We start from the raw sequence: 17370 nt of genomic DNA on the forward strand, positions 1-17370 counted from the left end.
TAGCTTCACAAAGACACACCAAATTTTTAAAATTGCTAGCAGTGGAAAAGTAGGTACCTTCACATTTTCAGTGTTTCAGATATCCATCTTTGTAAGTCTGCTCATGTTTTGTTTATTGAGGCTGGCAAAGAATGGGAGAAGAGAACAGGAATTCACCACTTTTGCAGGGTTGTTCTTATCCTAAAGCAGAGTTATTTTGCTAGGTGAGCACTCTGTAGTGTTTTAATTAAGGTAGAATTATTGCTAACAATTTAAATACAGAGAAAATTGTCTGTTGTATTTTTGTTGCTGTTTTATTTCAGATAAAATATATTTATTAAGTAAATAAAATAAAAATCAAGTCTTACTTTCAACATCCCATGCCACAACAAATATTTTAGTTTGTGCTGTGTTTCTGTATCTCATAAAGCATAACAAACAGCATCCATCTAAATCTATCTTCCTGATAGATTTGGTTGCTCAGAGCAACCACACAAAACCTACTGCAAGAGCAAATGCTCACTAAACTGGGTTTTCATGTGTTGGGTGTGGTGTTTGAGAGGAAGTAGATACTGCAGAGGTGATAAATGTGAGGTTGCTTTCCTCTTAAAATCACCTTGAATCCACTGATTCAAGTGTCTGCTCCTTCCATACTTTTTGATACACTGATGCATTAATTATGTGTTTCTGCTGTTCTTGTGAAATCTATTTGAGTCAAACCACCCTACTGTCATAATTGGAATTATTGAAGTTGTATCAGCATCCTCAACATTACTGTCACTAGTGTATGGTGCTATTTATAAAGCAGAGAATAAAATGTACCTTATGTATGCAATTATGGCATTTCAAACCATTGTTGAGATGAAGAAAAATAGCATTTCCCATTGGAAAATATTTTGATTAGAAATTACTCAGTAAGTACCTTTAAAACTCAGCCTTTCCTACAAAACCCAAGTGTGATGACAGCCCTAGACTCAGTGTGTATGTTATACCAATTTTTTTGTGGCTGGAAATCATCATCCCTTGACTGAAACCAAAGCCTCCATAAAGACTGACACGAGCACACCAAAGCTGCAAACAATATCCTAAACCTCAGATCCTGAATCTGACTTTTCAGAGCACTCTACTAAACAGAGCAAGAAAATATGGTTATAGAAGAAAGAAAACTATCAGTATAATGGTAAAACATTTCCATTTTGTACATCCACATGAACGTAACTGACTGTGAAACAACTTGCACTTACATGTTGTAAACTTTACATTATTAAAACCGACGTGTTCATTATTAAACTCTCTATGTTATGCACATTTCTTTTACAATCAGCTCATTTGTCTCTTTAGAAAGCAGGAATGCCTTCGGCAGCCCTCCTGGGAAGTGCAGTGTGCCCCAAAGCTATTCAGAATAATACAGATTCATAGCAGAGCTACTTTATTGTCTTTAACAACTGGCTCCTCCATTTCCTATTGTTCACTGGTGAAAGTAGAAATAGCAATATGAGAAATACTGTTGTTTGAAAAAATAACTGTCTTTGTATTCCTTGAATTCTGAAGAATAGGTGTGTTCCTTGAACAAACACACACGATGGTATTTTCTTGTGGGTGTTCCGCTGGATTGACCACGTGATGATCTGCACCGCCAGCAGACAACTCCTTCTTGTTCCCCAGCTCCTCTTTTGTTCCACAATGGCAGAGCTGGCAGCTTCCTCCTCATTCTGGGGACAACATGCCATGGTGCACAGCTGGTGGGTGTGCTGGTGGTGAAAAACAGAGCAGCTCCTTTCCCTGCAAGGCATTGCCTCGTGTATGGACAGGGGGAATCTGGTCCCTTTTCATAGTGCTGGCTTTACAGCTCTGCCTCGTGAACTCACTCCTGGAAGGGACTTTTCCAGTGAGGTGGTGACTCATGGAGCTAGACATTTACATTTTTTCTCCATTTAAAATCTACAAATTGAGGATAAAGCTCAGAGTCTGGTTGTGTCGGGGAAGGAAATCAGCCTGGCTTGATGCAATATTTAAAAATGGTTTCAAATCACTATGGAGGAAATGGCCACATGTTTTTGAAGTCTACACTGAACTGTATTGTGTAACTCATTCCTGAACACTGAAGAGTTGTTCATTGCTCATCCAAGTTAACAGAGACTTGTGTGCTAATTTCAATAGAAGCAGAAATAGGTCATAAAGGTTTTTGGCAAGACTATGTAACGATTAGGAACTCAGGAGAGCAACAAGATTCCAAAAGTAGATGCTTCCTGTGCTAAGATATTGGTTCCTGATTTCTTTCATGGGAACATTTTCTGCCATGATCACAAATGTATAACAGAGACAAGCATTCATCTAGCACTCAATTCAGAATGCCTATTAAATAAAACATAGTTCCCAAACTAATTTCACAGCTTATTCAGAGTGAGAGAATTGTGCCTTAATGATGAATTTATGGGTAGAGTAATAGGGTGACATTTTTTCCTATAAATAAATATTCTTGAGCTACCAGTATTGTTAAATGAAATCTATTCTGAGATGCTTTCAGGACTTGTGTTATTAAGCCTGAAGAATTAATTTGTTTCTCTGAGGGTGTTTGAGATCTTGGTATGTAAAAACTATTTCACCTTAAGTTGCTTTATGCCCCTGCTAAAGGGATGATAATATTTTGGGGTATCCTTTGGGGATGGTATTATTTTGTGGCCTTCTTTAGAAAGCATCGAGATTTCAATACTTTGGAATTACTTTCTGCTGTTCATATGGTTGATTTTTCTTGCAATGTGCATAATCTTTTAAGCAGTCATCAAGCTCATTTAAATGGGAAAATAAATGACTCCAAGTCAACTTTGTGAAAGTTGATGGTTTAAAATCTAGTGTTAAAGAAAAGTACCAAAAGTAAAAAGTGCTGAAAGTTTCCAATTGCCACGTACTGGTTCTTTCTTTCCCATTTGCTATTGGCTGCCTGGGACTGTTGCAAATGTCAGATGGTCACTTCATACAGGTATCAGGAGATGTGGAGATTAAGCAGCCTAGTGGGCAGGTCCATGTTCACTCCCCTCTGCAGTGCCCAGGAAGAATTCCAGGTCTGCATCACACTCCCTCTACATCATTGCTGTCAGAGGTTGATGTGGTTTGAATAGGATGTTTTCTTCTGCCTCGGCCTGCACTCTGACACAGCATCTCGGATTTCCACACTCCCACCCTTCTCCCCAGTTTTCTCATGAGCAGAACATGAAACAACGTGTTTGCAGCGGCTGGTGCTGAGCTAGGCAGACGTGTCTCCAGACTTTAATGCAACGAGTTCAGAGTCCTCCACGTATCTCCCATTTAAGTGTTCATTGTTGGCATCGTGGTGGTACAGGTACACAGGGACCTCGGTGATGGACGTGGCCGTGTAGGAGGTAGATCGCGTGGAGCAGTGCTCTCGGCGCCTTTGGCCCCACTGGGTTTTGTACTGTGCCCATTGCCTCTTCAGAGCTCCTTGCACCTGCCAGGGAAACACACTGTGGGGTGAGGCATAACACAAACACCTGTGACAGGAAGGAAAAAGGAAAAAGGAAAAAGGAAAAGGAAAAGGAAAAGGGAAAGGGAAAGGGAAAGGGAAAGGAAAAGGGACAAAGAAGTTCAAGGAAAAGAGAAACGTGAAAGGAAGCACTTGCCCTGCCCGTGCCCTGCCTTCCTTTCCCGGCACGGCCTGTACCGTCCACGGCCCTTGCCCGGTCCCTTCCCGCCGTCAACCCCTTCCTCCTTCCCGTGCCCTTGCCCTGCCCGTCCCTCCCGTCCGGCCCCGGCCCTCCCGGCCCGTCCTCCTTCCTGCCCATCCTCCCTGCCCTGTCCCTCCGTCCCTCCGCCACCCCTTCCCTGCCCGGCCCGGCCCCTGCCCGTCCCGTCCTGCCCGGCCCACCCTACCCCCGTCCCTTCCCTTCCCGGCCCTTCCCGTCACCGCCCTCCCTTCCCGTACCCGCCCTCCGCCCCTCCCTCCGCCTCCCTTCCCACCCGCCGCCCTGGCATCACAGGAAACAGAAGGAAGGCTGATGCTGCAGCCAGATTATTGCCCCTAAAATGCCGAAAGCATTTTGATGCCTGAAGAAGCTCAGCCTTGAGTAGTGAGAATTGCCATGAATGGCAAAGTGTACCTACACTTCATGAGCTTGCCAGGAATAATTTTATAGAAAGAGTTAGAGGATCAGGACAGCCAAACAAAGATTTTATTCTGGTAATTTAAGAACAGGTTCTGTGCTCACAAAATATAGAATGGTCATAGCCCTCTGCATAGCTGAGGATTTCAACCTTTGAACAGTCATCTGCTAAGAATAAGAAATTTTATTCAGGGTTTACATTAAGAATGATGTTATACATGGTATTAGGAAATGATTTAAACTATTGAGTCTTGCCAGGGAATAAGGACTTCTCCAGCTGCATGTCCATGCATGGCAGCTCTTGATAGTTTTGTGACATGAGAAGAAAGTGGGCAAATCCTGGCTCTTTTTGTTTAGATCAGTGATTCTGAACAACATAAAGTGAGAATAGCAGCAGTTTGGCACAATAATCTGATGTAAATGACCCTCTCCTCCAGAGGAAGGCAGGTGCAAGTAAGGCACTGTGATGACAGGAGTTTTTGTGGTCCTGCTGCGGTGGGCACTGTTTGTCATTTGGAGAATGTATTGCTATTCACCTTCTCCTAACACATAAAGGAAAAAACCAAAAGGCTCTGTGAAGGTTAATTAGATATTGAGCTCAGGAAAGGAATATGGTCACATTGAAACTTTAATTACTTGGGCTCTGAGCAGGATTTACCATGCCAGTGTTGAGAATAAAAGTGAAATAGCTGCATGTGGGGATGTTTTATCACACTATCACCCAAGTTTATTAATGAGAAAGAATTACTGGGTCAAAGAGTAATGCAGTGGCAGCACTTGATACGGAAATATTACATGAGTTAAACTTTGTAAAGATGTCAGGCAATTTAAAATTCCTTTTTGATGTTACAGTATGAATATGCTACCCCAAAAGCTATGGGGAGGGACTGGAAGAAGAAATCTTCAGAAGTACTAGGACAGTGACTTTCCCCATGTCTCACTGGTGCATCTAGGGCAGACACAAGGAGGATAATGCAGAAACCTTGTGTGTGCACAGGGGCTCTGCCTGCCTGCAGCCACCCCCTGTGCACACCACGGTCACCAGCCATTGTGCACTTCTGGCCTTCACCTCTGCCCCAGGCTGTGTTTGCATTTCACAGCACTTCATCCGTTCAGATTCATGTCAGCATCTTCACTGAAGGCAGCAAGAGCCAGCTCTTAGAGACTTTCAGTTCCTTTCCCAGCCCTCTTCTACCCCTGCCCCCTGCACAGACCCCAAGGCTTTGATCACTCTTCATGGGGAGAAGAGCTGCTGTGCAGGTGAGAAGCTCCTGATAAGCTCCCCAGCTGCTCTCAGCTGAACTAGAGTCTGCCATAGGTCTGGAGATGATAGTGTGGTTAGCTGGAGAGGGAAGAACAATGTCCCTGAGTCTTACAGAGCCTGTCATGAGGAGTTTATAATTTTCTTCTTCAGAGGGACTGATGCTTACATTGTGTGTATGGTGGGTAGACAACAGCCACATTCCTTCCAGGTCAGCCCATGATCAGAAGTGTCATTATAAAGATCTAAAAGGCTCCACAGAGCAGTGAGAGCACAAGGTCAAAGCATCTTTTTTGTTCTCTGCTGAACTGCTTGTTTGTACAAGGATCTGGCCACAAATGGATAATGGATTGTACAAGTTGCTGCATTTGAGAAGAACCTGCTAATCTAGTTTTCTGCCACGATTCCAAGAATTTCAGATGATCATAACTCAGTGCCAACTAAAACCATTCAGGCATGGATTTTATATATGTAAGCAGCATTACTGAAAATCACATGCACAGCCACGATGTATTAATGACTGAGGAGGCACCTGGGGACCATGAGGCACACGGTGATGCCTGCCATGCTTCCCACTGTGATGGCAGATAAACAAAAGCAACCACTGAAGCAGTGAAGAGCCCAAGTTTATTTACTCTAGTCTTCAAGACTTTAAAGGTTTTTCTGTTCTCTGTTAGCCATTCACACCTCATTGGCACATTAGATACATGGCTGTTTTTCCCCAAACAGACTTTCCATTCCATTGTCCAGCAGTCTAGAAGCAATCCCAGGCTTGAAAATGTGGTTTGGTGAGCAGGCTATTGCAAAGACCTTGTATCATCTGTACAAAACTGTTGCTGTTGGACAGAGAAAATGCAGTTCTACTGGACACTAAGTCTTATATGAAAACGTCCAAGAAGAGTTTTCATTTCAAAAGTAAAAAAACCAAACATTGTTTATGTGTTCTTCCAGATGAATGCAGACATCAGTACAGCTTTTTTATTATTATTTTTAGATTTCTTTCTATAGATGGGCTCATGGCACTAAGGTGAGGTTAGTGAGGCAGTAATGATTAATGCACTATAAAACACACTAAAGTGGTTCTGAGTTTGGCACTGTTTGTCCTGGCTAAGCTTCGTGTATTTCAGTCTTGAAGTTAAATGTTCCAGTAGGAAAAAGTAAATCCCAGATTAGCCAAGCTTCTGGAGTACTAAAATTAATCTCCTTGCCCCATACTAAATTTTCTCATGAAAAATAATTTTAGCCTCTATGGCTGCAGAGGTATGCAGTAACTTGGAAACTATCTTATATCATAACTGAAAACCAGACTAGATCTTGGTCTGTGTACTTCTGCATACACCAGAACTGAGGGAAATTAGCTCAGTTTTCTTGGTCAAATTCAGATTAGTGTTCCCTTTGGAAGGCCCTAATAGCAGCTTGGCTGTTTTTCTGTCTGTTGCTGTTTTTCTATAGGTTTTGTGCCACATATATGTACAGATTTTGTAACTGCAGAAATAAATGGGAAGAAAAGGTCACAATCCTTTCATCCTCTCCTGGCCCAGCTCAGCCCAGCTTCTCTAGTGCATGCACTTTGTGGGTGTAATGTGCTGCTGCAAGTAGCACCAAACTGTCTTGAGTCTGTATTAGAGAGGTGTCGTCTTTGACACTGCTCACCTTAATGGGAAATTCTAAAAAAAAAACTTCCCTAAATAAAATTTCCTAGAAGAAAATATTGAGAAGGTTTTTCAGCACTCCTGCCATTGACAGTCTGCAAATCTGAAGCAGATGTAATGATTTTGAAAATGGCTGTGGTGAAAAGTACCCAAGTGCCAATAAAATCACTCTCAGCAAGTCTGAGAAACCTGCATCCTCACAGTCATTTGTTTTTACTGCCTGACTTTGACCCATGTTTCTGATCAGCTGCTCCACCAAGGAGTCATCAATCATGCATATTGGCAAGCAGATGCCTCAGATGTATTCCTTAGAGCATACTTTGAGAATTGTATTCCTGGGGTTGTAAAGGTGAACATGTAAACATGTTCTCCTGACATTGTAGCTTTGCCAAAAGTACTTTGCAATTAGAGCTAGTTGATGAAACTAATACACTTTAAGATACTTTATGTTTTCAGTGCATTTTACTGTGACCTTTGGTCATTTTTAACATTGCTACAAACTTTAATCTAGACAAATCTGGGCGTTCTCATTAGAGATGGAGAATCAACCCCTTGCACTAAAGCTATAAAACATAAAGGGAATTTGTTTTGCAAAATCTAATCTGAAAAAAATGCAGGGGACACTAGGGGGAGTGAAGAAGGCAATGTTGGAGACCAGGATTTTGGGGTACCACGTTGTTTGAAGGCCAGTGAGGAGACACTGCAGTACTGCTTGGACATAGTGATGCAGTCGCTCTTACAGGCAGAGGATGCTTCAAAAACTGCCTGACTGGTCTCTACTTTCTTTACAGTAGGTCCTCCATACTGGGGAGTATCAGAAGTTTGTCTTTGTTTCCAGGGCATGGATATTCAGCTGTGTCAGAGTGATGACAGTAGAGCAGAAGGAGAAAGGTGATAGTAGCCTGCAGATACTGGGGACAGAGATGTGTTAGGAAAAGAGTTGTACATGTCTTCAGCTTTGTTCAGTTGGATGCATGAAACCGTGAACCTCTGTAGTGTGACCTTTACAGCTCTCACTTGGTGTTGGGTTCTGATGTGATTAGCTGCTCACATTTTGCCACTCTCTGTCATGCCTCCTGAGGAGCCATGCTACGGAACTGCAGCTGAGGAGGCCTCTCATCTTTTTTATTCTTCATTTCTCTGTAAATTTACACTGGGAGCCAGCCAGAGGCAAATGTACAGAGATGTTGACAAATGGTGGCAGAATTTAATACTCTCTGTTATCCTGAATGTTTTCAAATCAGCCAGTAACACCTTATCAATAAGATAGCCTGCTTTCAGTCTTTATCAAAACATCAGTGTGGTCATGTCATTACATGAAATTTGCTGGTTTCTAATGATATACAGGGATAAACAGGAGCACAAAAGTCTCTCTAGGTTTACTTACTGAGTGTTAGCATCACAAAGTTTGTTCTGTATCTAATTCATCTTCTCTGGAATGAAAGAGAACTTTTTAATGGACTTCCTAGCTTTGCTAAGATATATTGTATTTTATTTTGCTACAGTTGAATGCTCTTGATGTGTGTATGAATGATCTTGAAAAGCTTTTTTTTTTTGCCAACCATCTTTGGAAAATTTCTTACCGCAGAAATTTAAATGGTTCTTGACATATTTTAACCTGCTATTTTTTGTAAAAAAAATGAAGTAGTAAAGTGGTTCTAAAACCCACTGTAGGTGTATATTCATATATATGATCCAGCTGTAAGAGATTGGGAGAGATCTTTGCCTCAAGGGTTTTTATTTCTAAATTGCTACACAAGAAACATTGACTGTAAAAAGGGCAGTGCTGATCCTCAAAGGAGCTCAAGCAATTGAACTCCTCCACCTCTGACAGTGCTACCAGGGATGGATTTGCCATGGTTCTGGCCTGAGCTCCCCACTGCATTCTTCAGACAGATCTCTGAATGCCTTCTCTGCTTCTTATTGAGTGTTGTGGTCCTTCCTGCTGTTCTGGGGCAGGAAGGGGTGTAAAGCAATTTTCTCCTTCCCTTTGAGACATCCATCTCAAACTTGCAGATGGCAGGGTAAGAGTGTCATGCCTACACCTCACTAGGTGCCATCTGCTTTGTAATGGTCACAGACCTGATTAATCTGCTCAGGGATATTCCAGTCACACGCTGCACAGAGCTGTCAGAAATGCACACCACTGCTTGTGTGTAGAGAGTAAAAGCAACTTGGTGTGGTTTCAAAGTTTGTAGTGTGACATCCTTCACATCTGCATTAATGAACAGAAGGATGATTATTTGACACGTTCTGCTCATTTTCTGCATTTCATGTACTTACCTCACCATTGAAGAAGCAGAATATGGTAGCCACAAGTAAGCCCTAAGAGAAGGAAAAGAGAAGAGTTTAGAGATCAGAATATATAGAATTTGTCATGTTTTGGAAATTTGGACTTGATGGATAGAAGATAAATACATTAATCCACTTCCTCTGCATCACAGATGCTCCCCATCTTTCACAGGTGTGCTATTAAATGGATTTTTTTGTCTTTTCATAATGTTTTACTCCCCCCCCACCTTCCTCCCTGTACTACTATATTTTATAGAATATCTGTTATGGCTATGAAGTTATTTATATGTAAGAGATGCAGAGAAGGAAGATAAAAGGTAGGTATGTATTTTGCTTACAGAGGAGAACCACAGTGCCACTGATTTTGCTGAAGAGGTGGTAGAGGAATTTTTTTCTATATGTTGCCACTCACTCATCAGAGTGTAGCTATCCAGTCAAAAGTGCCAGACACAGAGAATCCAGCTGTCCCAGGAAGGCTTTAAATTGAACTGTATGTCAAGATAAGTGAACTGGTATGTTGGGCATCACAATGGATGGAGAGGATATGAGAAGAGGTGTAAGTGGCCAGAAAAAGGAAAAAACCTACCACAGCACATGAGTTAGAGGGTAGGGAGGCAGAAAAAAAGAGACACTGCACATCATAGCGTGGCTTTAAGTCAATTTTGTCATCACCAGAGTTGCTCAGATAGCATTTCACTACTGCTATAAGATTAAACAGGGCCAAGGCAGGAATATGAGATGGCAAAGTGTGAAATTAATAAGAGAGAAAATTCTTGCACAGAGAGTCTGTCATTCAGGATTATGTATTTACACTGGTCCATGTCCTAACTGCCCCCACTCTTATTAAAATAGCATTACATATCATCACTGGGAGCCAAAAGCCTTAATTTTAAATTACTTAAAGCAGTTATTATAAACTAAACATATGGCAGTTTGTGAAACTGAGGGGAAAACTGCAATGCAGCTTATGTTCCCAAGGGCTGCTTTGAAGAGCTTTACAGCTGTACCTTTTCTATAAAACCTTCATTTAAATGATTACCAGTTGAATTGTAGATAATGTTTTGCAAAATGTCTTGGACTCTCAGATGCATATTTTGCACCACAAATAGAATAGGAATTGCTTTTTAACAAAATGCTTATACAGAGATACACAGGCTGGTTTGGACAAGTGTTGACCACTTCAATATTGACAATTATTTTTCTTGAATAGATTTTCTCTGATGCAGAATTTTTAATTTGACATAAATTCAAATATCAACATGAAACAGCACGTAGGAGGAGGATGAAGGGTAGACATAGTGAGGAGTAAAAGTTTTTTTATATTTTGGCAAAGCAGTGAGTATTTTCAAAAAACTCAAATCTCACCATGCAGTAAGAAATACACAACAGCTTGTCCATAAGTTTTGGACTAAGAAGCTCCACAAATTCAAATGAAACCTTACAGTTCTAAAGCAGAACTTTGCCAGACCAGATACTCCTAAATCCAAATTTTTGCAAGGGTGGAAAATGCACGGGTTCCTTGCAGCCTGTACCGATGCTGCTTGTGCACAGCTGGGCACAACCTCTGCTCTTGAACTGCACTGGGCACCCTTGCAGCAGGGGTCTGCTCTTCTGCTAAATGTGGTTTCACTAGCAGCAGTCAGCCACAATGGCAAACCAGATGGATCTGGATCTCCTCTGGGAGCAGGGATGCTCAGGGACAGTCTACACAAGGCATGGGAAATCAGAAGACAGCATGAGGAAAGAAAGAAGCAGGGGGAGAGAAAGAAGCAGGGAAATTTTTTTAAAAGTTTTGTCTTCAGTGAGAGTGTTTAGGGGGAATGTGGGAACCTCAGTTCACCTGAAGACAGAAATCGAACCTGAACTCTTGAAGAAATCCATTTTCCATTTCAATTCCTGCATGGTATTGGAATTCTTCTGTTACATCCCACAATTGCTACACTTTTCTGCTATTCAGCAGTGTAGTTCCCTTAACTAATGTTTTCTCTTGTAAACTTCAAAAAAAGCTAAAGAGGAAGGTGGAGTGATGCCTCACATTCCTTTCGTTTTCTCTTCTAGTTTTGAGTGAGCTGAAAGCACACCTGGCTTCTTTTATTTTGAGACCATGCATGTTGTACATGTTCTGGCTGAAGAAATTATTTTCTGTAGTCTGCTCCTTGTATATCCTATTGCTCTTCTTCCACCTACCATGACCCTCTGAACTCTGCCATCCATCTATCTGTCTGTCTATCTATCTATCTATCTATCTATCTATCTATCTATCTATCTATCTATCTATCTATCTATCTATCTCTCATTTCTATTTCTCTTTCTGTTTCTACTATTTCTATTTCTATTTCTATTTCTATTTCTATTTCTATTTTTACTTCTAGTTCTAGTTCTAGTTCTAGTTCTAGTTCTAGTTCTAGTTCTAGTTCTAGTTCTAGTTCTAGTTCTAGTTCAAGTTCAAGTTCAAGTTCTTCTTTATACATAAAGTTTAGCCCATAGTTCAGAGGGCTATTGTTATATTCAGCTGTAAATCTACAGAGATATCAGTAGCAGACACCAGCTTGGTCTCTCTGGAGCCAGGAGGGCTTGGGATGACCATAATTCTACAGTGGATGTATTAAAACATGTGACAGACTACATATAGGTTAATTATTTAATTTAAGGCCCATGGGGTTTTTTTTCATATCTCTTTGATACATATCTTCCAAATTCTAACTGCTACTGGTTTTTGCTCAGGGTACAACTCTTGCTGAGGATGAAATGTCTAAGTCAATTATATCTCTCTGCCACTGTGTGGAGTTGTTAAACTAACCTGTGATATATTGTGTGCTCCCAGCAAGATAATGTTGGCTGTGGTGTTGAAAATGGAAATGAAGAATATATTTATTTTAGGATGAGGGCCTTTAATGACTTCTTCTGAAATTCTTTATTTCTGAAATTATGTGAAGAACAAATGAATGTGGCTTTCAGCTGAATCATGCCATAGGGATTGTCCAGAGACAGTTGCCCTCAGACTTTCACTACCTTACTTTATTAACACTGTATTGAGTTTTTTCCAGTGTTTAAGTGACTATGCTGGTCTAAGTAAATTCTTTGCTTGACAGGTATTTAATTTGTATCTCATTCTCCTAGAAGACATGAGTATCTTGAAAAGAGGTTTGAGTAATTAACTCAGGTTAGAAATTAACAAATAAAAAATACCAATGCAGATAATACAAATTTACATAGGTTTCTCATACCTCTTTTTACTTTTTTTATTCGAGCTTATGTGTCCATTAAACCAAGAAAGCATATATAGGTGCTCCTATTCCTGCTGTTCCTGACCATGTCCAGGGCCCTAGTTCCTGCTCTAATCAGCCATACACTGTGTAGGTGTTGAGATTTTAGTGGGGTCATGTATTCATTACTGATATTAGAAGATAATGTGCAGGTGGTCATAGCATAAAAATCAGTTTTTGATTATCTATGTGGACTTTGCTCCATGTCCATTCACTTCTCACTTCTGGAGCTGAATGGACAGCAAAAAAAAAAAAAAGAAAAGAAAAGCATGGCTGAGGTTGCTCGTAGAAGTGCATCCCATTCCCACCTCTCTCATTTTGGCAGACATAAAAAGCTTGGATAAAAACAGCAGTGCTTTTCTCACCACCTTCATTCACAGCACACCCATACAGTTTCTCTGAAGTAAATGACTGCGTTATGAATTGTTAATTTATGTTACATGAAAAAAATAAGCAAAGCAAAGAATGTGTCTGTGCAGTTTCTGCTGCCACTGAGGTGGGGAGATTGTCATGAGAGGGCTGAAGACAGCAGCAAAATTATAGAGACATGCCATCAGCCAAAGCTCATGCTTTGCTTCTCCTGCTCCCTATGGAGAATTCATTACTGTCATTTTTTGCATGAAATTTTATTATAAAATTCCCACTTTATTATATTCAGATTAGAAAATATATTTTCCCTAACCTTAATTAGCTTAAAATATTAAAAAGGCTTTAGACTTCTAATAATTCAAAGAGGAAAAAAAAGAACAGAAGATAAAGAAAAAATGCTTATGTTGTCAAAAGCAGTGCTATGACTTTAAGTTTGAACAGAAGGAGAAAATATTTCTGCCTGGTTTGGCATTATAGAGGATATTTATTTCCTTTTGAACTGAGAAACAGATGGAATGAATACCTTCTAAAATACATTGAAATTTCCTACTAATTTTAACTTGCTACTTTTAAATGGGTTAATTTTATTCTGTAAAAGGTTGTATAGAGAGCTGAATTTAAAACTTGGAGGCAGTGTGGATATATATGCAGTCCAAACCCAGGCCTTAAAGATTCAAAGTATTCTTTTACTAGACCAGGCACCTCTGAGCTGCATCCTCCTGCCTGGCAGGGTGGGTGCTGCAGTCATGAGAGTGCTCCTTGGAAGCTGCTGAGTGGTGCACAAAGGATCTCACTTGTAGAGAAAAAGACAGTGATTATTTTCTGTTCTGCAGGAAAAAAACCCTTCTCATTTGCCAATAAAAACCTAGGCTCTTATGCTGAATAGAATTTTGTCATTAGAGGTAAACTTTCACTTTTAGAACCTCCCTCACCAAGGGATTGAGAAGAGTAGCTTTAGCTGTTTGTGTACTGCTGTTGATTCAGGGGCTGTTCCTCCACCCCTCCCTCTCAGACCTCCACAGTGACAGTGCCCTTTTATGTCACCTGACAGCCTCTAAAAACCTGGCTTGCAGGTGCTGGAGATAGAATGGGACAGTTGGCATAGGGAGCTTGAAAGCTGAGGCTTATTCATCCCTGGGCTGGTTTGAGAGCTCTGGTGGGACTGTCTATATGTGGGACTAACTGATGCATCATGCAGTTAATTTTCTACTCTTCCTTTTTTCCTGAGAGGCTTTTGCTGTGGACCAATGTCAGAAGGCAGAAGCTGGAGTAGTGGTCCTCAGCCAGCAGAACCTCTCATGGAAGCACAGCCCCCCAGTCTCTTTACAGCTGGGACTTCTCAAAAGGTTTCCAGTGGTTCCAAGGGTGAAGGGAGCATCATCTCCAGCCCCAGCACCAGCAGAGGTGCAGGAGGCCCTGCAGGGTCATCAGGCACAAGCCCCATCTCTCTTGCTTTATCTCAGAATGGAGAGAATGGAGACCTGAATGCAGCTACATGCAGGACCGAGGGCTGTGGCTGTGCCATTCTCTCACAAGGAGAGAATTCCCTTTGCCCAGGTGTCTTCACTGGGCAGCATGATAGGGTTTTCAGGCACTGACAGATGTGTTTTCATGCCAGAGGTGTGCAAGGAGCTGGTATATCTGGTACCCTAATGCTTTACAGCCTGAGGGAGTTTGTTTCTTTCATGTGATTTCAGCATCATCCGCTGAGTTTTGAAAATCAGGTCCTTTAAGGTAGATCTGGAACTCACTGGCTCTTGTGAAGTGCAAATGTTTGCTTTGTGGTGCCTAATTAAGGAGTTCTATGAAATAAGTTAGCTGTGTGTGTTCATCAATGCATCTCCAGCATCCCAATCCACCCTCGTCATTCCAGTTAAGATGTGCTGGTTTTATGTAGGGTAGAGTTAGTTTTCTCCAGAGTAGCTGGTCTGGGGCTCTGCTGTGGATGTGTGCTGGATACAGTGTTGATAATGCAGGGATGTTTTAGCTATGGCTCAGCAGGGCCTCCAAAATCAAGGCCTTTGCTGCTTTTCATCTCACACCACCCTGAGTGGGCTGGGAGTCCACAAGGAATTGGGGGAGGCTGTACGGCTGACCCAAGGGATATCCCAGATCATATGGCATCATGATCAGCATAAAAAGAGGGAGAAGAAGGAAAAGGGGGATGTTAGGAGTGCTGGGGTTTTTTTTCTCCCAGGTAATTTTTACATGTGGTGGAGCCCTACTTCCCTGAGGATGCCTGATCAAGTGCTGGGCCATGAGAAGGTGAGAATGAATTTTGTATTTTGCTTTGCTTGCATGTGTGGCTTTTGCTTTGTCTACTAAACTGTCTTTATCTCAACTCATGAGTTTTCCCTGTTTTCACTTTTACCCTTCCAGTTCTCTCCTCTGTGCCAGTGCAGGGAGTGAGTGAGTGGCTCTGTGGGGCTGAGTTGTCATCTGGGGTTAAACCACAATGGAATGGTTGAAATGTCTTTCTCTTGCCTGGTGTACTTTTCATTTCAACTTTCTTGAGACTAAAGAGCTGATATTGGTGATGGTGAGAAGGTCAGGAAAAGTATGCATTCCCATTTGCAGCACAAAAGCCAGCCTTCCATTCTTTTTGTCATTTAGTTATCTGTTCTTCAGATCTGTTAAGAAGAACTGGTCTATTGTGTGAAAGACACGTGCAGTAGACATTCAGTGTTTCTGAGTTGTTCATACAACCATATTTGAAAACCCACTTCTGCTTAAAATGGTGAGTATTGATGACAGCATCACAAAAAAGGGTGGGACAGATCAAAACCAGACATCTGCTATTATTCAGAAGTGACTGCAGCAGAGGAAACCTAGTTTGCTGAGAAATAAAATGAAATGAAATGAAATAAAATAAAATAAAATAAAATAAAATAAAATAATAAAATAAAATAAAATAAAATAAAATAAAATAAAATAAATAAAATAAAATAAAATAAAATAAAATAAAATAAAATAATAAAATACTGGTGTGTTTTTCAGCTGGGAAAACCATTCTCTGAAAGAAATAGCATTACATGGGGTTTTTTTGTGAGCAAGTTCTTTCTCATCTTCAGTCCTCTGAGTTTTACAACAGACCGTAGTTCTTGTTTTCACCATTTCTGTGTACTTGAATGATATAAATAACGCATCAATCCTTCATGTTTGCTTAAAGAAGTCATGTACTGTGAAAACCTGCCTCTCTTTTTGTTCTAGAAAAGGCATAAAATTTTCTCATTTAAGCAGTGCAGAAATGAAGCATGTATAACATTTTTCACCAAAAAAAGATGGGTAATTTTTCCTAGGATGACTGACATGCCATGAGCTGCAAAACCCCACAGACACTTGCTGGTGTCTGCAGAGGCTGGCTGTGCTGTGGTTCACAGGAGCACAACAGCTAGAGGGGAAACACAGCCATTACACAAACTCATAGAGTACCTGCTAATTACAGAACCAGCCCTTGAAGAAAATGAGCACCAGAGGAGTGATTATACAGCTGGCGATCGATCTTAAATATGCATATGAGAAACTTTGGGGAAAGGATTAAGAATGTTTATTTTAGTTTACTGGTTAAAAATCCAGTCTAAATGTAAAAGGGAGGATTGCAGTTGGCTGCAGCCAGCAGGACAACTGCACAGCCCTTCCAGAAGGCCAAATTTGAGCAGGAAGCACATTGAGATTATACTGCAGAGGTGTCAAGGGTTCTTCCATGTCAGCAGAAGGAACCCATCAGGGATGAAACTTTCCTGCCTTGGATCCCTCCCTCACCCAACCCCCTTCATCAGTGCAGCCTCCATTTTAACCTCAGTTTGGTGATTTTCTGTTGCATAATGGTCAAAATTAGAATTTTTAATTAAGACAATTATAATTGCTTTTGCAATCCTTCAACAACCGCATGGAATTTAAAAGATATTTTAAAAGTAAAGTGATTATTGTAACGCTCAGTCTTATCTTTACTTGTTAGAACTGCAATCAAATAACTTGTCACCAAAAAACCAATTTGGAGATATTCCTTTATAGCTCTTGTAAATGAAAAAGTAGCAATACAGGCAACAATAGAAGAAACAAAGCTGTCATTCCTTTTAAGCAGAACTGTAATATAAGATGTCATACACTTCAAAAACAGACCTATAACTTCAGTTATTCTATCCATGCAGCAGCAGGAGCACCCACAGTTTTGAGGGGATAAGGATTATAAGTAGGATATATAATCTGACAGGGTTCATAGATTTTGGTTAACTTACTTATAATTTCATTTACAGAAAAACACTACTGATTTTTTATTAAAGCATTAAAATAATTTATTTCTTATTAAAGCATTAAAATAATTTCTCCACTTACTCCTTCCATATGAATGGAAGCAAGAAGTTAGTCACCATATTCACTCATGTTGACCACTACTCACAAACACATTGAAAAACTGCCTTTCCTAGTCAATA

At 40.7% G+C, this 17370-nt stretch overlaps 1 protein-coding gene across 1 annotated transcript in view; it reads right to left on the reverse strand.

Annotated features, from left to right (window-relative positions):
* Positions 1-336: 336 nt before the first annotated feature.
* The window catches only part of CALCR (calcitonin receptor), a 157436-nt gene continuing 140402 nt past the window's right edge, over positions 337-17370 (reverse strand). The window contains exons 12-13 of the mRNA XM_030230008.2: positions 9294-9335; positions 337-3445 (exon numbers count right to left, since the gene is read on the reverse strand). Coding sequence (XP_030085868.1) covers positions 3224-3445; positions 9294-9335 — 264 coding nt within the window. The 3' untranslated portion in view covers positions 337-3223. The remainder of the gene's footprint in view (positions 3446-9293; positions 9336-17370) is intronic.

The sequence above is a fragment of the Serinus canaria genome, chromosome 2 (genome assembly GCF_022539315.1).
Source record: "Serinus canaria isolate serCan28SL12 chromosome 2, serCan2020, whole genome shotgun sequence".
In the NCBI taxonomy this organism is placed as follows: Eukaryota; Metazoa; Chordata; class Aves; order Passeriformes; family Fringillidae; genus Serinus; species Serinus canaria.